Raw genomic sequence first — 25,817 nt, 5'->3', positions numbered from 1 at the left:
CTTGTGAAGACTGCAAGTTTGTGAGTGTAGAAGGTGAATGGTTTGCTGGAGGACAAAAGAGGTACTCTCCTCAGTAAAAACTGGACAGCGATCTAGAGGGATAAAAACCCTCAGAGCACAGGGATACAGACTTATCCTGGGGAAGCCCACAACCTGAGTGATAAAAGAAAAGTTTTTCCTGCTTTTCACTGGGGCTGAAAGAAAGGAAAAGCCTCTGACTTGAGAGGGCAGAATCTTCATTTTTGACTGCGTTCAAGTGAGAAGTGAGAAACTACTTGAAAAATATGTGATTCTAAGAAGCTGTAGTTCCTGTGTTTTTGGTACTTTTGAACTGTGTGCTGATTTTTCTGCCTTTTTCTGCACTGTGATCTATTTTTAGACTTTTAAAAAATTTCTTTTTACTGTTTTGGAACACAGCATTGTGTGGAGCTTTTGTTTTTGTGTGTTAGACTCCCCTTGGGCTACACAGTTTTTGCTACTACCCAGTAGAAAAAACCCTGTACTGGGGGCTACAGAAAGGTTTTTTCTCCACTCCTGCAGTTGCCAAAAGTGATCCCGACGAAAAGGAAGGTTACACTACTTAGCCAGATAACTTGGATGCACTCCGAAGTTAACTGGACAAATGGCACTGAATATCAACCTCCTCATGCCAACAAAACAGAAAATATTTTATGTATTAAAGAAAAAATTAAATCTTTCAAACATTCTTTCCCCATTCCCAGGGATATGTAGCTTATTCTGAGCTCTTTGGTGGTTATAAACATCAGCCGTTAGAAAAGGGGCAAGCATCCTCCTCCAGACTTGCGGCTTGGACTGTACTGGACACCGTAGCGAGATCTGCAGTGTCCTACATATTTCAAACTGCTGGCTCCCAGTAGAAGTGATGGTAAATGTAGACTAAGGTGCTGTTGCTCTTCTCTTACTGTTGGCTAATTCAGTGGTGTGTATGTGTGTGTTAGCGGGGGTAAGAGTAGGAGAGGGCAGAAGGAAGAGAGGGTATTGGGTGGTTGGAGAGAGGGATTGGTGCAAGGTAGCTGGAGTGCGGGGGTGAGAAGTGGAAGGGAGAGAGAATTGACACTAGAGGGAGGAGAGTAAGATAGGAGATCAGCCATGTTTCAGGCAGGGGAAGGATTGAGGTATGAGTGAGGGAGAGACTTCCATGTGTGCACACCCATTCTTTTTTCACTCAACTCCTTCCTAGTGTGGCCAGTGCTGGTTTTCCAAACTTCTGTGGTACTCTGGCAATTCTTTGGCAAGGGTCAGATTTTGTGGATTTTGCGGTATCCATTGAATCGAGGAAACCAGGCGTTTGGCTTATAGTTTGCCCTATCACATTTCTTCTAAACACTAAGGTTCAGGGAATTCTTGTTCAAGAAAGACCATGCATCTCAATAACCTCTGACCTAAGAGAAGGTTAGTAAGATTAATTTGTCCTCACCCTGCATATGTACTGGTTCTTCTCTCCGGGAGAAAAGGTTTGAGAGCGCACAATCATGCTGTTCCTGACAAAGGGACGCTGCCTGGAGCTCAGGCTAGCCCTGTCCTTGGGTCGGATTGATATATTCACAGTTGCTGCTTCATCTGTGTTGGTCTCCTTATCAACCTGTCAGAATAAATAAAGCAACATCTTCTTATAAATAGGTTCACCTAAATTCCATCTGTCTCTTCAAAACCTATGCTTTAAATAAAATGGAGAAAACTACACAAGATCATGTCAGAGTTTCTTGGCCTGATATACTAAATTATGTATTTGCTATTCTTACCCAGTAGGAATACATGCTAAAACAGCAGTATTGCATACATTCATCAAAATCTCATGCTGCATGTTTCTTAGCATTACTACATCAACTGCTAGTCTTATTCCTCAGCCTCCATACATTTTTATCATATTTATTTCAAGATCAAACAAGGTTTTCCATCCCAGCTTGATAAACCATTAAACCAGATTATTAAAGCACTATGAAGCATGCAAAATAAGTACAAAAGTCCAGCAAGTCACTTTGCTTGCAGAGTTCTGTCATAGGATATCTTTTGCCTAAAGATTTCATTTCCTTCAAGTAAAGGAAGGGAAAAAAATACTTCAGAAAATGAAGTCATGCAGCAAAAGCTTGTACATAAAGCACTGAAGGACTTTTGCCTCAGTTTTAAATGCTGTACTTTCGGGCAAAAGTTCCACTACATGTTTTTTTCACACTTCTTTTTTTGCACAGTTATTTTCTGTGGGTGTTTTCCCCTTCCTGAAGTTTCAGGAAATTAACTCTTTTGGTAAACTACTTGATTTTTGAAAACTGAGCAAGATAGCTCATTCACAGGAATTTTAAGCTTTTTTTTACCCAACCTTAAATCTGGCCCTTTATGTAACCAAGGAGTGAAGGTAAAACACATTCTATTCCTTATAATCAAGTAACAGGATTGCAAATGCTATTCTGGAGCTTATTATTCCTTTACATTTCCTACTAGAGTTCTTTTCTATCACAATCTATTGGAAAATTAGTCTTATTTTGGCGTCTCCAGGCAATATTTAGGAGCACAAATATTTATGAAATACAATGGGCCAGATTTTATAACATGTGTGCGGGCGTAGATTTGTGCGCACAACCCGGCGCGCACAAATCTACATCGTATTTTATAACATGTGCGCGCAGCCACGCGCATGTTATAAAATCTGGGGTCAGCGCGTGCACCTTGTGCACGCCGAGCCCAAGGGGAGCTTTCCCTGTTCCCTCTGGCTTTCCCCGTTCCCTCTGAGGCTGCTCTGAAATCGGAGCGGCCTTGGAGGGAACTTTCCTTCCGCTCCCCCCCCCCCACCTTCCCCTCCCTTCCCCTATCTAACCCGCCCCCCAGCCCTACCTAAATCCCCCACCTACCTTTGTTGTGTTAGTTATGCATGCCTCCGGGCAGGCATAAATTGCGCTAAAAGGGAGCACCCAAGAGAGCTGTCAGGATCAGATTTAGGTCCCAGAAGGAACAATGGGCCAGAAAGGAGGACACAGTCTTTAACCCCCCCTTAAAAACCGGGACACATCCTTGTGATCAGCAATAGAGGCACCCTCAATGGTCCCCTGATAACACACAATAGCCACCACCTGCACCTTCAAGGAATTCAAGGCTAGACCCTTATCAAGTCTGCCCTGAAGAAAGGCCAGGATACAAGAAACTATGGCCCGCTAAGCAGACTCTGACATGTTGTGACAAAATTGCTGATGCCAGAGGCGGACGTAGGCTAAGGAGGTAGACTATTTCCTGGACTTCATCAATGTGGAGATCACTGTAGAAGAATACCCCCATCTCTGATCAAGAGCCAAACCATAAGAGAATGGAGTTGGGCCCCTGTAAAAAAGTTCCCACATCTTTGAGAGATTGAAAGGATGGGCCACCTGCAGTCAAAGGAGATCTGCGTACTAAAGCCTGTGAGGCCAATCCAGCGCGATTAGGATCACCTAATTTGGCTTCAGCTCTATCTGTTGTAGCAGCCTGCCAACAAGTGCCCATGGAGAGATGGCATATAAAAGGTCTCCCATCAGCCATGGTGGTACCAAAGTATCAATTCCCATTAACGACTAAGAAATTATCTACCTTTGCATTTTGACAGGATGCTATCAGGTCCAGCTGTAGACAACTCCACATGCGACAAATCATGCGAAAGGCATCCACACTCAACTCTCATTCCCCAGGGTCCAACGAATTTCGGCTAAGGAAATTGGCTTGAACATTTTCTTGACCCACAATGTGCGCTGTGGACAACAGGGAAAAGAGAAGGGATGTCTAGGGAAAGAGAAGGGGTGTTTCCTATGAAACATCCATGCTCCTTGTTCCCCCCTGTCGATTTACATAAGCCACAACCATGGCGTTGACTGAGAGGACCCAAACGGATCTCCCCCAAATCAGCGGGAGGAAGTGAAGAAGTGCCAAGCAGATCAACCTGGTCTCCAGTCAATTGATGGGCCACATGGCTTTCTCCGGGTACCAAATGCCATGAGCCATTTGCATCTGACAGTAAGTCCCCAATTGGAGAGGCTTGCATATGTAGTATCTAGAATCCAAGTTGGATTGATCAGGCTGACTCCTGTCAACAAGTTGGTGAAGTCCAACCACTACGGCAGGGACAGACGCACCACCAGACTCAGTGGAAGCCACACCATGTAGTCCTACATCTGCGGTACTCACTGAGTCTGGAGCGACTATATATGTGCCCTGGCCCATTGCACCAAGTCCAGAGTAGATACCATGAGACAGAGTATCTGCAGGTAGTCCCATGCCAAGGGAAGTTCCAAATTCAGAAACCCTCACCTGCGTAGCTTGTGCACCTGCTCGTTCATGAGAAACACTTGTCCTGCCTGTGTATTGAACTGCACCACTAAATACTCCAGGTCTGCGTGGCCTGTAACAAACCTTTAGTGAAATTGATGACCCAGCCCAAGTCTTCCAAGTCCTGAACCACATGACAGGACACACTCGTACCACCTCCTCGTGAGACAGCACCCAAATCAACCAATTGTCTAGACTAACTGAGTGGACTGTGATAACGTCAGATTGCAGAGCCATTGCCACTGCCATCATCTTTGTGAAGACCCAAGGCTCAAAACTGAAAACATTCCTGCAGCACATAAGAATGAAGATATATCTGATCCTTGACCTGAATAGGGATGTGCTGGAGGCTTCCGACAAGTCCAATGATCAGATAAATTCCCCCTGCCTCACTGAGGCCAGAACAGATCGTAACATTTCCATATGAAACCTAGGAATTCTGAGGCAGCGGTTCAGCCCCTTGAGATCCAGAATAGGGTGAAAGCAGCCATCCTTCTGGGAGCCACAAAGTAGATGGGAGTACTGACTGCAGCTCTGTTGTGTCGGGGGCAGGGGCACTACTGCGTCAAAAGCTTCAACTTTAGGACCACCTGCTGCTTGACCAGGCTTCCACAAGGAGAAATCTTGTAGGGTCCTTGAACAGGACAAAAGAGATCCAGGCTGTAACCGAGGAAAACTCTCTCTAGAACCCACCAATCGGCTATCATATGGGTCCCCTCCCTGTAAAACCCCTGCAGTCATTTTCCCATAGGAGTCAAGATGGAGTGAACCCACAAAGTCTCATGAGGAAGCTCCACTGATCCCCAAGGAGGGGGTGGATCTGCCATCTGGCACCATGAAATTACTGACCACAGCAGTTGGGGCCCACATACTGGGCAAATATTGCTGTGAGGTTCGAAACTGCCTGTGGACCCTGCTGGGCCTGTTAAATCTCAGACCAAGTTGGGGCTTGGGCTCTTCAAGATTCTTGACCAATTAGTCAAGATCTTCCCCAAACACTTAAAGGGTAACTTCCCAAGACAGGACTTGAACCAGGAGTCTGCTGCCCAATTGCGCAACCATAAAAGCCAGCATACCCCCCCCAGACAGGGCAACCTATCTGAAAGAGCTCCGCAACAAATCATACTGCACATCCAAAAGGAAGGCAGCAGCAGACTCCATCTTAGCCACCTCCTCACTCTCTGGAAGCTGCTGGATTCAGTGAAGAAGCATCCAGATTACAATGGCCAAACAGACAGATATCTGTACCACAGTGGCCGACGCAGCAAACAAACTCCTGTGGGGAGGCTCTATCTTCTTGTCTTGGGGGTCCTTCAGCAAGGCACCACCCTTCACAGGAATAGTTGTACGTCTGGTCACCACCATGGCCAACGCATAAGCCACAGGCACTTGAAAATATTTCTGGACCACCAGTGATGGGAGAGGGTAAAGCTGGTGTAAAAAATGGATCCCTCTCAGACCTGACTCTGGGGATTCCCAATCCAACATCATCTCCTCCACCTCCAGATGTAGACGAAAAGCAGTGGTGGTCTTGCACTTCCCCTTAATAGAATGCCAAACTGGAGTCTTCGGTGGGTTAGATTCTTGCAGTCGTCCAATCAGACCAACTATTTCATCTCCCATCCGCTTCCCCTAAATCCTTCAGATCCATCGTATCCCCCTCATGAAGGCCCCGGCACCTCAATGATTGGCCGAGCCCTCTTAGATGGAACAAATGGTGAAGGACCCAATATGGGACTATCCAACACACGGAGAACCCCCTTGCGCCCTTCCCCCGGTCTAGAAAAAGATCAAAATGCCTGGTGTAAAAAATGAAAAAAATATGGAGAAAAATCACTTTGGGCCCCCAGGGCCTCATTGGCACTCCTGCAGATGAAGGGCACTGAAATCCTCACCCAAAGCCAACCTCTCTTTGTGTTCTGTAGAATGTGCAGGAGAAGCTAAAATGGCCATTACCTTAGGAAGTGTTACCTTTAGAACAAAAAAGTTACCAATAAGGGCCCTGACCTCAGCGGTCAGAGTAACAGATATGAATGAGAAAAATAATTGTGAAAGCTTGCCGGGCAGACTGGATGAGCCGTTTGGTTTTCTTCTGCCATCATTTCTATGTTTCTATTAAGCTGCATGGTGGACCTTGAGTTCATCTCTTTGATGCCGGCAGCTCAAGGAGTACATCAGGTGAGGAAGCGGGAGCAAGACCAGTGCTTGACTACTCTCCTGGCTGCTCCCCCATGCCAAGCAAAGAGTCCCCTTCTCCTCGGCGGTTCTAGGTGTGCTTCAGGTCTCGCACTGCTGCATGGTCAGCTAAAACCTCTCAGCCTCTCTTGGGACTAAAGGCAGGAACTTCCCCTGCAAACAATACACACGTTCCTCTCCTACCAGCGATATGGCAAACCAAACTCCCTCGAGAGCTGCTACCTTTTTTTTCTTTGTTTTTAACAAAACATCCCTGGCTGCCCCAGATGAGGAAGGGGGGGGGGGTGTCAGGATAGCGGAACCAGACTGGGAAGAAGGAGAGAAACACAGGCAAACACCCTGTCAGACAAAAAGCCAATACTTAGCTGAGGTTCTTTTTCTTCTCCTTTAATTGTTTTTTCCCCACAAGTAAGACTGCTTTGTCCTAGCTCAGCCAATTACCCCCAGAGGAGCTGGAAGCTTTAGTATAGGCCTCGCACTTCTGGACAAAACCAGTGGCTTGATTGCAAATCCAATGTTGAGCTGCCGCACCAACCAGCCTTACCATCTGCTGGAGGCAGAAAATACTGGATCTCTGCTGCTATCACCACCTCTAATATAGTGGCTGTGATGTCACAGTAGAAATCTGTATAGTTTGCCTCCATATGCTGGTAGGGGGAGATAACCCACTTGTCATGGCTGGACTGGTGTAGCAGAGACAATATGAAAAGCAGAGTTGCTTACCTATAACAGGTGTTCTCTGAGGACTGCAGGATGTTAGTCCTCATGTAGGTGACATCATCAGATGGAGCCCGGATGCGGTAAACTTATGTCAGGGTTTCTAGAACTTTGACTAGGCACTCTGAGCATGCCCAGCATGTTCTATACCCAAGCGGAGTCCCTCATCAGTCTTGTAACATAGAATTATAAATAAAATAAAAAATAGAGAAACCCAACTCCGCAGGGTGGCGGGCAGGTTTCATGAGGACTAGCATCCTGTTATCCTCAGAGAACACCTGTTATAGGTAAGCAACTCTGCTTTCTCTAAGGAAAAGCAGGATGGTAGTCCTCACATATGGGTGAATATCTAGTTACAGACTGCCCCCAACACAAAAAGTGGACCAACGGACACCTAACCAGGTGCCAATGGGCACAAAGCCAGTGCTGTTGGTAACAGAGGGGTGGCAGCCAAAACCCAAACAATGGGCCCTAGGCGGAACAGTTGGGTTCTACACCTCAAACAGGTTCCAAATCTGCTGAAGAGTAGTAAATCACCTGAACCAGATGATATACACCCCAGGGTTCTGAAAGAATTAAAAAATAAAATTTCAGACCTATTCGAATTAATTTGTAACCTATCATTAAAATCATCCGTTGTACCTGAAGACTGGAAAATGGCCAGTGTAACCCAGATATTTAAAAAGGGATCTAGGGGTGATTCGGGAAACTATAGACTGGTCAGCCTGACTTCAGTGCTGGGAAAAATCGTGAAAACTATTATAAAGAATAAAGTCACATAATATTTAGATAGACATGGTTTGTTGGGACACAGCCAGCATGGATTTACCCAAGGGGAGTCTTGCCTCACAAATCTCCTCTATTTTTTTTGAAGGGGTGAATAAACATGTGAACAAAGGTGAACTGGTAGATGTGGTGTATTTGGATTTTCAGAAGGTGTCCGACAAAGTCCATCATGAGAAGCTTCTAAGAAAATTAAAAAGTCATGGAATAGGAGGTAATGTCCTGTTGTGGATTGCAAGCTGGTTAAAAGGCAGTAAATAGAGAATATGATTAAATGGTCTATTTTCACAATGGAAAAAGGTAGAGAGTGCTTCAGGGATCTGTACTTGGATCAGTGCTTTAATATATTTATAAATGATCTGGAAAGAGGTATGACAAGTGAGGTGATCAAATTTGCGAATGACACAAAATTATGCAGTGTAGTTAAATCTCAAGCGGATTGTGTTGAATTGCAAGAGGATCTTGCAAGACTGGCAAATTGGGCTTCCAAATGGCAGATGAAATTTTAGTAATGCATATAGGGACCAATAACCCTTGCTGTAGTTACACAATGTTAGGTTCTATCTTAGGAGTTACCACCCAGGAAAGAGATCTAGGCGTCATAGTGGATAATTCATTGAAATCGTCGGCTCAGTGTGTTGTAGTGATCAAAAAAGCAAACAGAATGTTAGGAATTATTAAGAAGGGAATGGCAAATAAAAGGATGTTCGTCATAATGCCTCTGTATTGCTCCACGGTGAGACCGCATCTGGAATATTGTGTGCAATTCTGGTCACCGTATTTAAAAAAAAATATATAGTTGCACTGGAGAAAATACAGAGAAGGGTGACCAAAATGATAAGGGGCATGGAACAGCTGCCCTATGAGGAAAGGCTATAGAAGTTAGGGCTGTTCAGTTTGGGGGAATATGATAGAGGTCTACAAAATCATGAAAGGACTTGAACAAGTTAATGTAAATCTGTTATTTACTCTCTCAGATAATAGAAAGCCCAGGGGGCATTCCATGAAGTTAACAAGTAGTCCATTTAAAACAAATCGAAGAAAATTCTTTTTCACTCAGCACATAGTTAAGCTCTGGAATTCATTGCCAGAGGATGTTGTTATGGCAGTTAGTGTGACTGGTTTTAAAGGTTTAGATAAGTTCCTAGACAAAAAAATCCATAAACTGCTATAAATTAATAAGCAATAGTAGTTTGTGATTTATTTAATGTTTGGGTATTTGCCAGATACTTGTGACTTAGATAGCCACTGTTGGAAACAGGACCCTTGGGCTGACCCTATATGGCATATATTATGTTCTTATGTTCTTATTCCTATCCAGACAGTAATGAGATGTGAATGTGTGAAGGGAACTCCATGTCACAGCCTTGCACATCTCCTCCACGGGAATTGTTCATAAGTAGGCCACCGTCACTGCCATGGCTCTGACAGAATGAGCCTTGACATGACCTCCAAGATGCAGTCCTGCCTGGGCATAAAGGAAGAAGATGGAATCTGCTAGCCAACTGGATAGTGTCTGTTTGTCATAGCAATGCCCTACCTATTCTTGTCAAAAGAAATAAAAAGTTGGGTGGACTATCTATAAGCTTCTGTCCACTCCAGATAGAAGGCTAAGGCTCGCTTGCAGTCCAAACTATGCAGTGCTCATTCGCCTTGGTGTGAATGGGGCCTGGGAAAGAATATTGGCAGAATGATTGACTGGTTAAGATGGAAGTCCATCACTACCTTAGGCAGGAACTTATGCATCCGCAAGACTACTCTGTCATGATAAAACTTAGTATAAAGTGGATAAGTCACTAAGGCCTGGAGCTCACTGATCCTGCACGCTGAAGTGACCTTCCAGGTCAAGTACTTCAGATCACAGGTGCGCAGCTGCTCAAAAGGAGCTTTCATCAGCTGAGCTATCACCACATTGAGGTCCCAAGACACAGCAGGAAGCTTAGGGGAGGCTTCAATTAAAGGAGGCCCTGCATGAAACGTACAACTATAGACTGTACAGAGATGGGCATACCATCCACACCTTGGTGGTATGCAACAATTGCACTGAGATTAACTCTAATGGAATTGGTCTTTAAGCCAGCTTCTGACAGATATAGGAAGTAATCAAGCAGAGTTTGTGGGGGGCAGGAGAATGGATCTAGGGCCTTCTGCTCACACCACACGGATAACCTCCTCCACTTCAGTCCATGCGACTTTCTAGTGGAAGGCTTTCTGGAAGCCACCAGGACCTGATACTCATTCTCTGAAAGATCAAGCGGCTTCAGGATTAACCTTTCAACATCCAGGCTGTAAGCGACAGGGAGGAATGCCACAGCCTGTCTTGATGATGAGATCTAGGGAAACATACATAGAAACATAGAATTGATGGCAGAAAAAGACCAGATGGTCTATCGAGTCTGCCCCACAATCTTGTTTTGAATTTGAATCACAGACCTTTAGTCTGGGCCATTTGTCACTAGCGTTTAATTGAAACTGTTGACCCTATGCCTATTATCTTTAGCTCGTTAGGAGGTTCACAAAGTTCAACCCATTCCCTAATTGATGTCTTAACCTGTATTCTTCACAATTTCCCATTTACTTCCTCCCTCTTGTTACTACCCACTAACTCATGGATTTATTTCCCTAAGGATCTATATAATCTGTCCCATGCTCTTTTAAAGTCCTTTACTGTATTCTTTCTCATCATCGCCTCCGGAAGGGTGTTCCAAGCATCCATCACCCTCTCCGTGAAGAAATATTTCCAGACCTTCAATTTGAGTTTACCTCCCTGGAGTTTCATATCATGACCCCTCGTTTCTCTTTATATCTTTCAAGTAAGAAAATCAGAACATGCCATACTGGGTCAGACCAAGGTTCCATCAAGTACAGCATCCTATTTCCAATAGTGGCGAATCCAGACTATAAGTACCTGGCAAGTACCCAAAAACTAAGTCTATCCCATGCTACTGATGTTAGTAATAGCAGTGGCTATTTTCTAAGTCAATTTGATTAATAGCAGGTAATGGACTTCTCCACCAAGAAGAGGTTTGTTTTTAGTTGTGAATCGTTTATACCTTTCATGCAACTGAAGGTCTGTATCATTTCCCCTCTGCACCTCCTCTCTTCCACGGTGTACATATTTAGGGACCTTAACCTATCTTCATAGGTCATATGGTGGAGGTCTCCCACCATTTTGGTTGCCTTTTTCTGAACAGCTTCCACTCTATCTCTGGCCCTCTTGAGATACGGACTATAGAACTGAACACAGTACTCCAGGTTGGACATCACCAAGGTTCTGTACAAGGGAATTATCACTTTTTTTTCTTACTAGATATTCCTCTTTCTATGCAGCCCAACATTCTTCTGGCTTTAGCAATTGCTTTATCACACTGTTTTGCCATCTTCAGATAGCTAGACACTATGACCCCTAAGTCCCTCTCTTGCTCCATACATATTAGCTCTTTACTCCCCAATACATTCAGTTTCTTTGGGTTGCTGCTCCCCAGATGCATAACACTGCACTTCTTTGCATTGAAACTCAGCTGCCATGTTTTAGACCACTTCTCTAGTTTTCTTAGATCACTTCTCATTTTCTCCATGCCTTCCGGTGTGTCCACCCTATTACAGATCTTAGTATCATCCGCGAACAGACAGACTTTACTCTCAATCTCTTCTGCTTTATCGCTCACAAAGATATTGAATAGTACTGGTGCCAGCACCAATTCCTGCAGCACACCACGCAACACCCTTCTCTCCTCAGAGTAGATTCCATTCACCATCACACTGTGTTTTCTATCCATCTCCAGTCTGATCGGTCTCCTGATGGATAACTCCTGAAGGAGTGGAAACCAAACCTGTCTCAGCCAATGAGGGGCAAAGCTTCAAGAGGGTCTTCGCTAATAAGGGTATCGGAGAATATGCATACAGAAGACCCTTGCCCCAGTGATGGGCAAGGTATCTGAGGTTGGTCTGCCAACTGACCTGTACAGGGAGCAGAAATGAAGCACCTTCCTGTTGCAAGGGGATGCGAACAGATCTATATCCGGTTGCCTCCAGAGGTGGAATATTTGATTTGCTATCCCCTGGTCCAGAGACCTCTCGTGGGGTCTGAAGGCTCGCCTCAGCCTGTCCGCTACTACATTCTCCATCCCGGCCAGGTACTTGGCCCCGAGCACCATCCCATGAGACAGGGCCTATGACCAGGTCTGGACCACTTCCTGACACAGGAGGTACAATCCCTTGCCTCCCTACTTGTTGACATACCACATAGCTACTTGCTTTTCTGTTTGGATCAGGACAACTTTGTTGGTCAGTCAATCTCTGAAAGCCCATAGCACGTACCTGATTGTGAAGCTCTAGGAAGCTGATTTGGCTAAAGTGTTCCTGGGTGGACTAGAGACCCTGGGTGCTGAGCCCATCTACATGAGCTCCTCACCACAGGGCAGATGCATCCGTGGTTATGACAATTTGGGTAGGGGGACTTCAAAATGAGATCCCCTGTTCCAGATCTGAAAGTACCCGCCACCAGGACAATGAGTCCCAGAAAGACAGGGTGACTCAGATGCAATCCTGGAGGCTCTGTGTGGCTGGTGCCACTGTGACCTCAGGGTCCATTAGGCTCTGCACATATGTAAACATGCCAAGGGAGTGACATGGATGGTTTCATCCATTTGGCCCAACAACCTCAACATGTGCCAGGTTGAACCTACTGGCTCTGTTGGATCTCTGCCGCAATGGTCATCAAGGTGATGGCCTTCTGGCGAGGCAGGAAGGCCTTGGCCTGAGCTGTGTCTAGCAGGGCTCCTATGAAGTCCATCTGAAGTAAAGGACTGAGATGGGACTTTGGATAGTTGAGAACAACCCCTGGATGGTCAAGAACATGGACCTAGTGGCCACAGCATACTCATCCTATCTCCGAAGAGATTCTCCCCAGGACATGGCACGTCAGCAACTCATTCCTATACCTCTGGTCAGAGATCAGAGGCCCACAGCCATGCCATTCTGTGGGCACCGATTCCCACTGCAGAAATTCTCGATGCCATCTCGAAAACACCGTAAGTCACATGAACTTTATGTTTTCAACACTCCAGGCTCTTATGCTCCAGCGACATGAGGGTGTCTTGCTGCTGTTGAGGCAGCTGCTCAGCCACCTCCTGCGCCTACTTCTAGATGTCCTGTGAGTACTGGCTCTTGTACAGCTGTTAGGTGGCAATACGGGCAATATACATGGGGCCTTGAAATACTATCCTCCCAAGAGCATCCATTGCTCTATGGTTTTTCCCCGAGGGCACCGAGGAATGAGTCCGAGAACACTTGGCCTTCTTAAGGGCATTTTACACTACCACCAACTAGTGCGGCAGCAGACGCTTATTGAATCCAGCAGCCTTTTGGACAACGTAAACCCCATCTGCTTTCTTATTGATGGGAGGCACTGTGAGAGGTTATTCCCATACCCTCAGCAGCAACTCCTAAGGTTCTTGTGTACCAGGACTGCCACAATCTCCTTATGAGGCTCCATGAACTAAAGCATCTCAAGCATTTTGTGTCTAGCATCCTCCTCTGTCAACAACTGAAAAGGGATGGCTTCTGTCATCATCCTCACAAACCTTGCGAAGGTCAAGTCCTCAGGCGGAGACTTCCTTTGCTCCTATGGATGAAAAGTATCTGAAGGGAGGCCCTCGGAACAGGTCTCCGAAGCATCATTCCACCCCCCCCCCCCCAGGTGTCATAAGAGTTCCTCATGCTCACTGAAGGCAACAGGGGTTGGGTCCCTAGGTGCTTGGCCTACGACAGAAATGCAGGCATCAGTAGAACTGGACAGGGGGAAGGGAGGTGGCAAGCCTCTGCATCTCCACTGGCTTCTATGGAGCTTCCTCGGAGGAGGAACTGGCAAAAATCACCATATCTGTAGAGGGGGGCCTCGGTGCCCTGGGGGCACTGACGCTGTCCCAGAAACCAATGCCAATTGGGTCGGTAACACACCGATAAGCATGTTGAGCTTCTCCAGAAGCAGAACAAGGGTGGATGGCACCAAGTGCCGTCAGTACCACAGAACCGAAACCCTGTAGCGCTCAGTCCACTGCTAGCTAGACTCGATGCTCCAGCTCCTCCTTGAATGTTGCTGATACCAAAAACGTCAAGGCGGAAGGAGAGGTAGCCAGATTTTCCTCAGACTCTCAAGGTGGATTGGTGAATGGCATCAGGACCGGTGGAGACCATCGTGGACCACCGGCACTGATGGATTGGCACTCCTCACCACAGGGTCCCTTCGGGGGTATTGCAGCAAAAGCCAGGGCATGCCTGAGCTTGGCACTGTGCATCAACGGGGACCGGTGCCGATGCTTCTTCCCTCTGATGCTTTTTCCCGTTCTTCTCTGGTGCCGAGGGTGATGACAAGAAGCCAGATGTCTTCAGCCTGGAGGAGTTCAACGATGGCCGGTCTCCAGTGTCCCTGTCTGCCGGCAACATCCATGGAACTGATGGTCCCACAGATGCCAATGGCTCGTGTCCATCAATGTGGCTCCTTGCTCCTTCGATGCTAATGCCGCTGATGCCAAAGTTTCGGTCTTCTTCGACCTAAAGAGTTGCTTCATTTTGTTGAGACGAAGTCAACATCCCTTTGGGGTCATCTAGGCACATAAGCGGCAACCCTGGACATCATGCGATGTCCCTAGGCAGAGGACACATGTCTCATGTGGACACATAATGGATATGGTCCTTCAGCACCAGGGGCATTGCCGAAAACCAGATGTGGCCATGATGGACAAAACAAAAGGGGCACTAATGAAGACAATGGCAGTGGGGTAGTGATGGTTATCAGGCACTGATACACTGCTGTCATGGGGGAATCGACTGCGAAAAGAAACTTACCTGAATCGCTGAAAACTCTGACTAGGAGACACTACATGAAGGCACAGAGGGGGACATGACGATGGAACAACAAGAAAAAACCTGCGAAAAACACGAGAAAAAGATGAACTTTTCTACAAGGCCATAAAACAGGCAAAGTGAGCTCACTCACGCCGCGATGCTTAGAGCTCCGCGGAAAAAGAGAGGCTAGAGAGGGACCCTGTGTGGACATGTGGTATAGGGCATGCTGGGCATGCTCAGTGTTCCTAGTCAAAGTTCTAGAAACATAAGTTTTCCACATCAGGACTCCATCTGATGATGTCACCCATATGTGCTTGTCCTTGGAGAAATAAATGTTCTTCATGCTCCTCATAAATTCACATGAAAATACTTACCAGTGTTGGCATTGATGTTAACTGTTGACATGCGTCATCAACATGACTCTGTTCTTGACCACTCTTGTTTGTATCAGTATCAGTGTATAGCCTTAGCTGGTCTACATCTGCCATTTTAATACCATTCTCTTCTTCACCCATCAAGTGAGGAGACATTTCTATTAGCAGATCTACCCTGCAAAGGAACCACAGAGGTTATTCTAGAAGGGTCCTTATCCCACAAGTAAAACAAATAAAAAATAGAATACCCAGCCCCATTACCATTATTAATCGTAAACTATTGGCAACACATTACCATGGGAAAAAATAAAAATATTTTCACCCAGATTCTTCTATATTACTTATTTGAAAACATATATAAATGACATATTTAAGGAAAAAATTAAGTAGTCCAATTACATAGGAAATATTACAAGGTTTTACCTGGGGATCTCGCTACTCAAATTTAGAAATTGTTCAGGGTCATATTATCAGTGGGCCTTATATTTGGGTACATTTCATAAAAATAATGAGGACATTATTCAAAAAAAGTAGAGCAGATAAGTTATATGGCTAAATTTTGCTGGATAAGTTATCTTAAATATTCAGTGGGATAAACGTCCTGTTCAATATCCCCAATTAAAGTTATCTGGCTACCTTTAGACAGATAACTTTAAATTTGAGTGGCTATTTTTTTTTTTAATATTGCCAGTTAGTTTAAAGCTATCCAGCTTTGTGCGGCTGGATAATTCTAGCCTTAATTGGCTACATTCAAAAGAAAATAGCTGGTTCAGTGGCACTGCTTAGTTTAAGCAAAGAAAAAAAAGCCCTGGCAGGCCTAGCAGCACAACTGCACCCCACACCCCCTCACCAACTCTAAGTTCAAAATCATGGACCTACGCTTTTAGCACCCTCCAGTCCCCTCTGACTCAATTTAAATGACCAAATTTGAAGGAGTCCAGGACCTGCCTCTCCCCAATTCATTACAAGCTAGCCCAAGTTAGTACTCCACTGCCTCCCTCCCCCTCCTGCCATCCCAACCCTAACCTCCCAGACTTGAGTCTTGGTACCTAAAAAAAACGTAAATCTTCAGCCTGGATAGTTGTACATTGCTACTGTGACCCGAACCCAGCCCTTTCTGTTTGTTTTGTGAGCGATGCTGGAAGCGTAAGCTTTCAGCAACAATGGTAGCTTGTGCTTTCGGTGGAGGGTTAAGTTTGGGTTAACATAATGAACCAGGAAGCAGGCGCAGGGAGGAGAAGGCAGGTCCCCAGACCCCTTCAACTTTGGAAATTTAAATCATGTCAGAGGGTTTTGGGGGGGCGAGAACCAGTGCTGAAGGCTTGGCCCATCGGGGCTCATGATTATGAGCTTGGGTAAGAGAGGCAGTGATTGGGCCACTAGGCTCGCAAGCTTCTTTTTTTTAAATCAGCAGCGCCACTTAACTGGCTATATTCTTTTCAATATTCTTTTGAATATAGCCAGCTAAGGCAAAGGTTATCCTGCAGATGAACCGGATAATTTTAGACCTGCTATCAGCCATGTTTTCAGTTAGCTGAGTAACTTATTTGGCTAACCTCAAATAAGGGAGTTAGCCGGCAAGTTATTCGGCTAGCTCAATCCCGCCCAGGAACGCACCCAAGACATCCCTCCCTTACTTGGCTAAATTTTAGCTGGATAATGACTTACCTGGCTAAAGGTTAGCTGGATAAGTACCAGAGATATTCAAAATTTGCCATTTAAGTGGATAACTTGTGAGTTATTCGCTAAATGGTTTTGAACAGTGGCCTCAATATCATTTTCAATATAAAATACATCCCCCTAAGCCACATCTCAAGGCAGGACCAACGTATGTGGTCTCAAAAGCTTACATATTACATCATCTTTGGATTATTCTCATGTTGGTCCAACACATAGCTGACAAAGAATTTAATTTTCTACAGGATCAATACAACTACTAGAACTTTACTCATCTGCAGTTAAATTGGAGTCAAGAGCTAATCAGTTGGCTAAATTTCTCTGTGTGAGGTACTTCCTAAACATAAGATAAAAAAAAAAAAAAGTAGTCAGAGAGGAACTATAAGCAAAGTAATTAATGCAGAAAATCCTTTTCTACAGTTTCTTGTGACAGGATATAACTTTGTAAATAGTGCAATAGAACAGTGTAATGTTTATATAGTGAGAAGGAGCTTTCTTTCTGAGAATACACCCTAGGCATATAACAAGTTTTTATAACAGCAGTTCAGATCCAGTCTTGACTCATCTTTCATATTTGTACTTCCAAAACAGAAACAATTAGTTGAAGCAGCTGTGAATCAAAACAGTCAAAACTGCAAAGAAATATTAGCAGCCATTATGGAAATCCATCTTCCTAAGAGAAAGATAAATATCACCCCTTCCCCTTTTGTTTAACTTTTCTCTACATTTTCTTTAGCTGTGATCAGTTTTAAGCTTCTTGTTAAGTGTGGTATAAGTGAGGAGATGTTGGAAGTCTCTGGATCATCTCTGATTTGAACTTCCATGTTGGATTTTTTTCTATAGCACAAAGCTAGTTAAAATAGTTGAGGAACCATTTGTTTTACAAAAACAAAAATTAAGAGGGCTATTTCGAAACTGTTAGGTGCAAAATTTGTGGGTAGTTTTCACTAGGAATTTTGCATCAGTTCTCAAAATACGTGTGTACTTTCCCTTTACAAATTGATCCAAGTACCCACAGAGATTTTCCTCTATTTCTGTGGATATCGATTTCCTCACCCCACCAAAAAAAAACATGCCTGTTTTTCAAAATACAGAATTAGGCACATTCTTGCAGTTCCTGCCCTAACACTGCCTTGAGAACATGAAGTATGCATGTTATGGCATAGATTGTGCACTTTCACCCATATACTGGCTGGGCAATTTTCAACTAGCCCTTTTATCCTTGTAAATAGCTATTTACATGGGTAAATGGCTTTTGAAAGTTTCCTTCTATATTACTGGAAAGTAGTTCTATTAACAATACTACTTCTAGAAGCAGTTTAATTCTTTAAAGACTGAGACCTTTTATTCATCCAAAAAGAAAAATATCCAAAGATGCAAACGTTTTCAAAACTAGATGGGCCTTACTGTTATTATCCATTGTCATTCTATGTATCTGGATCATTTAGAAACATAGAAATGTGACAGCATAAAAAGGCTGTACAACATAACTAGTCTGCCCATCTACTCCAACTATTCAGCTTTACCATGCCTACCTTGCCTTCAGAGATCCTCTCTATTTATCTCATGATTTCTTGAATTCAGAAACTGTCCTAGTCTCCACCATCTCCACAGAGAGGCTGCTCCATGCATCCATTACCCTCTCACTTTATCCTCCGTTGTCTCAGGTACAAACTTAGGGCCTGATTCAATAAGCATTTTTCCCATAGATACAGAATGGGAGACAAGCTTTACGAGTAGATTTTTAAAAAATACACGCATGCAACCATGTGCGCACTCTGCCCGGCGCGCACACATGGACGCATGATTTCATAACATGTGCGCAAGGGCATGTTATAAAATCCAGAGTGGCGTACGCTAAGGGGTTTTGAAAATAGAAGTTTTTTTATTTTAGATTTTTAGATTTTTTATATTCCGCTTTTTGCACTTTTTTTTTTTCAGCGCTTCAAAGCGAATTATATTCAGGTACTGTAGGTATTTCCTGCCCTAACGCTGAATAGTGGCCTCAATATCGCGCGGCAATGAGATTGGGCATCCCCCAGTTTCCTACCAGTCCGCTCCAATTAAGGAGCAGACTGGGAGGGAACTTTCCTACCCCCTACTTACCCCGCTGCCCTCTTCCCCTCTCCTTCCTGAACCCTTTGAAGGCCCAACCTTTTAGTTTTTTTCTTGTTTTCAAACTTACGCCAGCTCCTGAGCTGGCTTAAGTCAGCATGCGATCCCCTGGCACAGTGGCAAATGGCCGCTGTACTGGCGGCCTCCAGCTCCGCCCCTGGACCGTCCTTCCCTGCTCCCGGGACTGCCCCTTGGAAGAGGCCTGGCTCTTATGCGCGTAACGGGGGACACGTGCATGGCCGGGCCTCTTCTAAAATGCGCACATTGTGCGCGAGGCTCGGCCTCACGCATAACCCCCGTTTCCCCTGCGTGCAGGGGAATAAAAATCAGGCCTTTCGTGAATCAGGCCCCTCAGAGGATAGGGAAATTTGTACAGTACCTGCATGTAATCCACTCTGAAGTGCCGAAAAGTGGAAAATAAATAAATATTTCCTTAGATTTCTCCTGAATCTACCCCCTTTCACTCTCATCCCATGACTCCTCAATCTAGAGTCTCCTTTCTGTTCAAAGAGGCTAGCCTCCTCTGCATGGAAATCTTGGAGGTATTTAAATGTCTATTTCATATCTCCCCTATCCTGCCTTTCCTCTAGGGTGTACATGTTCAGATCTTTAAGTCTATATCCATATGCTTTAGAATGAAGACCACTGACCGTTTTAGTAGCCACCCTCTGGACCCACTCCATTCTCTTTGTATCCTTTTGACGATGTGGTTTCTAGAACTGTACACAGTATTCCAAATGGGATTTCACCAGGCACTTATTCGGGCAATATCACCTCTCTTTTTTTGTGCTATCCATTTCTCTCAGCGAGCAGCCAAGCATCCTTCCGGCTTTTTTTGTTGCTTATCCACCTGTTTGGCCACCTTAAGATCTTCCAATATGATAACCACCAAAACCCGCTCTTCTTTTATGCTTAGAAGCATTTACTGTACCTCTCCCTTGGGTTTTTGCAGCCCAACTTCATGACTCTGTTTTTTTTAGCATTATATCTTAGCTACCAGACTCTAGACCATTCCTCAAGCTTTGCTAGATCCCTCCTCATATTTTCTACACCTTCCTGGCTGTCTACCCTGTTGCAGATTTTGGTATCATCCGCAATAAGCCAAACTTTTCCAGAAAATCCTTCCACAATGTCACTTATGAAGATGTTGAAAAGAATTGGTCCAAGGACCAATCCCTGCACCACACTGCTATTAATGCTTCTCTCCTCAGAGTGAACTCTATTTACTACTACCCATTGTTGCCTCCCATCTAACCAGTTTCTAAGCTAGCCACTTAAGGGCCCATAACCAGAACGCTCAGTTTATTTATATCACCTATGTGAAACTGTGTCAAAAGCCTTACTGCAATCCAAGTACAATGCCATTTAGAGTTGTCCCCTTACTCAATTCTCTGGTCACCCAAGAAATTGATCATATTCATCTGACATAACATACCTCTGGTAAAAAAAAAATAACAAAAAGCAAAACAAAACACATGTTGATTCAGATCTTACAGTCCGGATTCCATAAACTGCACTATCCTCTATTTTAGCAGTGATTCCATTAATTTGCCCATTAAAGGGGTAAGACTAACTGGCCTGTAATTCCCAGTATCCTCCTTATTTCCACTTTTGTGAATAGGAACCCCATCTGCTTGTCTCCAGTCCTCTGGAACTACTGATTATAAAGAGGCATTGAAAAAGTCAGCCAGTGTTGCTGCCAGAACGTCTCTGCGTTTCCTGTCCAGTCTCATCACTTTACCTACTTTAAGTTTAGCTAGTTCCTCACGAACACATTTTTCTGAAAATCAACTGAGAATTACCTCACTTCCAATCCTATTTGTGTTCACTTTATGCGGTCCTGCTCCTACCACAGTGAACACCAGACAAATGTCTGTTACACAATTTTGCTTTTTATTTATTTTATTTACATTTTTATCCTGCCTCTTCCTATACAACAGTTCAGGACAGGTTACAGCAATATTCACTCATAAATTATTATAATAACAAATAATCAAACATTAAAAGCATTGTGACATAATAAAGTTTTCCATTGTTTTCAAAATTATTTTATATCACCTTCTTTTCTTAAACCTGCTGGTAACTTATGCCACAAAAATGGTGCTAAAAAAGAAATGGCCCTTATAATTAACCGTGATCGATATTCCTGACTTGGGGATAAAGCCAACAAACCCATTCTTTCAGATCTCAGTGATCTCTTTGGCTCGTATTGCTGAAACTTGGTAGCAGTCTGAATGAAGTAACTTATAAACAAGTATCATTTTAAACTGCGATCATTGGCCATCAGGGAGCCATTGAAGCTCTCTTAATACCAGGATTATATGATATCTGCCCTTACCACTTATAACCCTGGCAGTTGCATTTTGTACCAACTGCAGTGTTTGAAAAATCTAATCTGATAACCCCATAAGTAGCTCATTGCAATAAACATTGTTTTAGTACTAAAGCCTTTAGTACTGATCTAAACAAATGAAGAGGTAACAGTACTTTTGAAGATTTCAGCATTCTAAGTTTATAAAATGCCACCCTAGCTACATTTTTTTAAATAAGATTTACCATGGTCAACTAAGGGGTCGATTTTCAAACCCCGGTGCACGTAAAAGCCCGGGGTTTGCACGTGTGGCTGGACCTTACGTGCGCCGGGCTAATTTTCAAACACTCAGCCACGCGCATAAACCCCCGGGATGCGTGTAATCCAGAGGCTTGAAAAAGGGACTGTCCGGGGGCAGGGCGGGGCTAGAGGCACCCGGCATAGCAGCCATATGCTGCTGTGCCGGTGTGCACACCTTGCTCCTGCTCCGAGGCAGGAGCAAAAGGTGAGATATAAAAAATTGGGCTAGTTAGGATAGGGATAGGGGGAGGGGAAGGGAGGTTAGGCTAGGGGATTGGGAAGTTCCCTACCAGTCTGCTCCTTAATTGGAGAGGACTGAGAGGGAACTGGGAAAGGCCCTGATGCGTCGCCACGTGTAATTGCTTATCTCTACCCCCTCTTGCGTGCGCCAACCTGGCATTTTATAACATGCGCGCTAGCGTGCGCACATGGACGCATGTACGTAAGTTCTGACAATCTACCCCTTAGATCTAACAAAACTTCCAAACTACGCCCCTCTGTCAGAATAGATAACGGTACACCATTATAATTTATATGTAAACCATTAAAGGGAGGTTTTTTTTACCCACCACATCAACTTAGTCTTAGTTACATTCAATGAGATCCCTCTTTCTCCCAACCATGCCCAGATTTTACCCATACTTTGACAAAAGAAAGACAATGGAAAACTATCGTTATCACTAGGAAAAAAAAGCTGAAAATCATCACCATAGATGTACTAGGATAAACCCAACTCTTTCAACAAAATCCCAATGGGTGCTAGATATAAATTAAATAGCATGGAAGAAAGGGCAGAGCTCTGAGGGACTTCCAAGATCAAGAATTGCCAAGACGAAAAAGAATTGCCCAACTGAATTCTCTGCTTAAGTCCTTTTAAAAAAGATTCAAACCATGGTATCACTACCTCTCTTAATCCAAATTGATGCAGTTGGCGAAGCAATAAATCAAATGTAGCAGGTAAGTCCAGATGAGCTAATAATCCGACCCTCTTTTTTCCAGTTGACAGTACAATTCATCCAATAAGGAAACCAATAAAAGTTCAGTAATATGTTCCTTTCAGAATCCGTATTGTAAATTATCTAATAACCTTCCAATTCTACATAGTCATTAAGCTGTTGCAATACATTCTTTTCAAGTATCTTAGCAAGGGTGGGAAAGTTTAAAACTGAATGAAAATTTGCAACAGCATCCAAAGGTATTTCATCACTTTTACATGACAGTTTCACTGTTGCCAATTTCATAATTTCAGGAACAATACCTACAGTCAAAGATTTGTTCACTATGATCTTAACAACTCTATATGCTACATCTTTCTTCCCTTTAACAAACCTAAAGGGTCATGGATCCAACTACGAGCTTGCAGAATGCAAGCTGTTAATGATCATCTCTATTTCCTAAATTGTTACCGGAATAAACTCAGTCCACTTTGAGGGCACATAACATAGTAAAATGAATCACTAGAAATAAGCATTAACAAAAATAGTTGACACAATATCATTTTGTTCTCAAAGTATTCAGCAAGCCTATCACAATCTGGATATAACTTGATAACATCTCTTGGCTTGGTTAGTAACGTGTTTACAATAGAAAACAGCTTCAGAGGCTGATTTAGTGATTTGTCGAGCTGATATGTGTAGAAATCCTTCTGGGCAACCTGACAGTTTATACGATAATCTTGCAGACATTCTTTATAATGTTCAGTATTTCAATCAATCATTCTTTTTCTCAATAGCCTTTACATATTTCTCCTTTTAACCTCTGAGCTTCACAATGCCACTTTTTGCTCACGCTCTGATCACTAACATATCAAAAAATAGTCTTGTCCCTCTCTTTTACCATTTTTCCTTTTAGTTTTGCCCTTCGCTCTTTTACTTCCCCTAGATTTTGCCATCCAGCTAATAACTCCTTGAGGTACTCCTCCATTTTAACAAACTTACAGGGTCATTCACTAAAATGTGTTATGGTGTTAACACACACGATAAATGTGTTATCGCACGGCACGAATGCAAATTTTTAGAAGGGGTGGAAATGGGGAAGGGTTTGGGTGGGATTAATTAAAATGAGGGGCAATATCACATGGTTTTAACACCGGAAATAACTACACCTTTTTTCCTGGTGTTGAGCTGTGCGATATGCCTGAAATGGCTGTAATGCAACTTGTGATAAATTTTCTGAATTGCATTTCAGCCATTTGTGGGCTTGGAGAGGGGGAGGGAGGGAGAGAGAGAGAGAGAAAGAGCCTCTGGGAAGGCCTTCACAGTATTCAACTATTTATTTCATTATAGGAGGGGCAACTAATAGCTCGAAGTGAGGTGTTGGTGGTGGTTTAGGACACTTTTATATGCAGAGTGAGACGTATGAACAGCACAATACACCTCAGTGAAGATTTGACATCGTTTGACGTGAGGAAAGTCTCACAAAATTGAGATTTCTACTATGTTCTCTCGCCCTAGCTTGATGGTACCCTGTTATAGAGTCCATTAAACTAGGGCGAGAGAACATAGTAGAAATCTCAAATTTGTGAGAGACTTTCCTCACTCCAAATGACGTCAAATCTCTGAGGTGTAGTGTGCTGTTTGTTCGTCTCACTCTGCATATAAAAGTGGCCCCTAAACCACCACCAACACTTCACCTCGAGCTATTCTCTTTAGAGATATAAATATTTTAATACTGTGAAGGCCTTCCCAGAGTCTCTCTCACTCATCCAGGCACTTCATGAGCTGTGAAATAGAAGTATCGTGGAGTGTGAAAACTTTACCACACCCCATGATATACTACCTATGCAAAGCACTATGCTAGAGTGCGGTGCGGTAATTGTAAAATTAACATAAACATGCTCCCTTTTCTTACTGTGGCCATTATCCATGCATTATTATAGCATTGTGATGAATCTAGGGGTTAGTTTTCCTGAAGACTGGGACCCTCGCCTCTGAATGAACCTTTATCACCTGCACTCTAATACTGAACCACACCATCCGGTGATCACTGGAATCTAAATGATCATCCACCACAACATAAACACTGCCCCCCCCCCCCTTGGTGAGCACCAGGTCTAGTACGGCTTCCTTCTGTGTGGGTTCTGTTACCAGATGACGGAACAGTTTTCCTTGCAGAGAATACTGAAACTCCCTACTTCTAGAAGACATCTCAGTAGGAATGTCCCAGTCAATACTGGCAGATTAAAATCACCTAGCAATAGCACTTTACCTTTCATAAGAATTTTGTGAATATCTGCCATTAAATCTCTATCCATTTCTTATGTTTACAAGAGAGGTCTGGATATTGCACCAATATAAATAGATGTTCCATTCCTTTCTTTCCAAATTAGCCCACAGTATCTCCTCCTTACCTCATAAGCCCTACAAATCTGTTTTTATATATAGTGCCACTCCTTCTCTCTCTCTTCCTACCCTACCCTTCCTGAATAGCTTAGAGCCAGGTATAACTACATCCCAGTCATGGTTTTCCATGTACCATATCTCCATGACAGTCCCCCCCTTTTTTTTTTTTTTAAAAGATGTTTAGCATAGCTGTCACTCCCTGTGACCTTGGGCAAGTCACTTTACCCTGCATTGCCTCAGGTATAAACTTAGATTGTAAGCCCTCTGGGGATAGGAAAATACCTACAGTACCTGAATGTAAACCGATGTGATATGTCAAAATGAATGTTGGCATATAAAAATAAATAAATAAATATATTGCTTAGGAAAGGATCTTAGTAATTGCAAGAGAGGTCAATATTTAATAAAGCATTAAGTGGAGAAGTTATTCAGATAAAAGTTACTCTGATAACTTCAGCCAAATATGTAACAGCAGTTATCTGAGTAAAAGTGCCACTGAATATATTTGCATAACGTTATCACAATGAAGATATCTGGGTAACCTTTCTGCTCAATGGACTTTTAAATACTGAAAGATTTTAGATGGCCCGTTGTACCCTGATCCCCCTCTGCACCCCCAAGATTTAAAATGTAGAGAGCCAAGCAGTGCCCAATCTCTCCCTCTCCTGCCACAAAAAAACCCCTACCAGCATCACTCCAATCTCCTCCACCTAAAATAATTCTGGGTCAAATCCCCATCCCAAAACACCCCAAAATGCTCAGGAAGCCCAGCAGGAACAGCAGAGGCTCCTACCTCCTCCTGCAGGCCTAATACTAAGTACTGGTAGAGCTGACAGGTAAAGGACT

The 25,817-nt window shown here is 43.8% G+C and overlaps 1 protein-coding gene across 3 annotated transcripts in view; it reads right to left on the bottom strand.

Annotated features, from left to right (window-relative positions):
* WWC2 (WW and C2 domain containing 2) overlaps positions 1-25,817 on the bottom strand; it is a 396,047-nt gene that overhangs the window by 32,427 nt on the left and 337,803 nt on the right. For all 3 annotated transcript variants that reach the window (XM_029581662.1, XM_029581741.1, XM_029581816.1), the window contains exons 18-19: positions 15,228-15,402; positions 1,439-1,603 (exon numbers count right to left, since the gene is read on the bottom strand). In XM_029581662.1, coding sequence (XP_029437522.1) covers positions 1,439-1,603; positions 15,228-15,402 — 340 coding nt within the window. The remainder of the gene's footprint in view (positions 1-1,438; positions 1,604-15,227; positions 15,403-25,817) is intronic.

This window comes from Rhinatrema bivittatum, chromosome 1 (assembly GCF_901001135.1).
Source record: "Rhinatrema bivittatum chromosome 1, aRhiBiv1.1, whole genome shotgun sequence".
NCBI classification, from domain to species: Eukaryota; Metazoa; Chordata; class Amphibia; order Gymnophiona; family Rhinatrematidae; genus Rhinatrema; species Rhinatrema bivittatum.
This window is presented reverse-complemented; position numbering and strand designations above follow the sequence as displayed.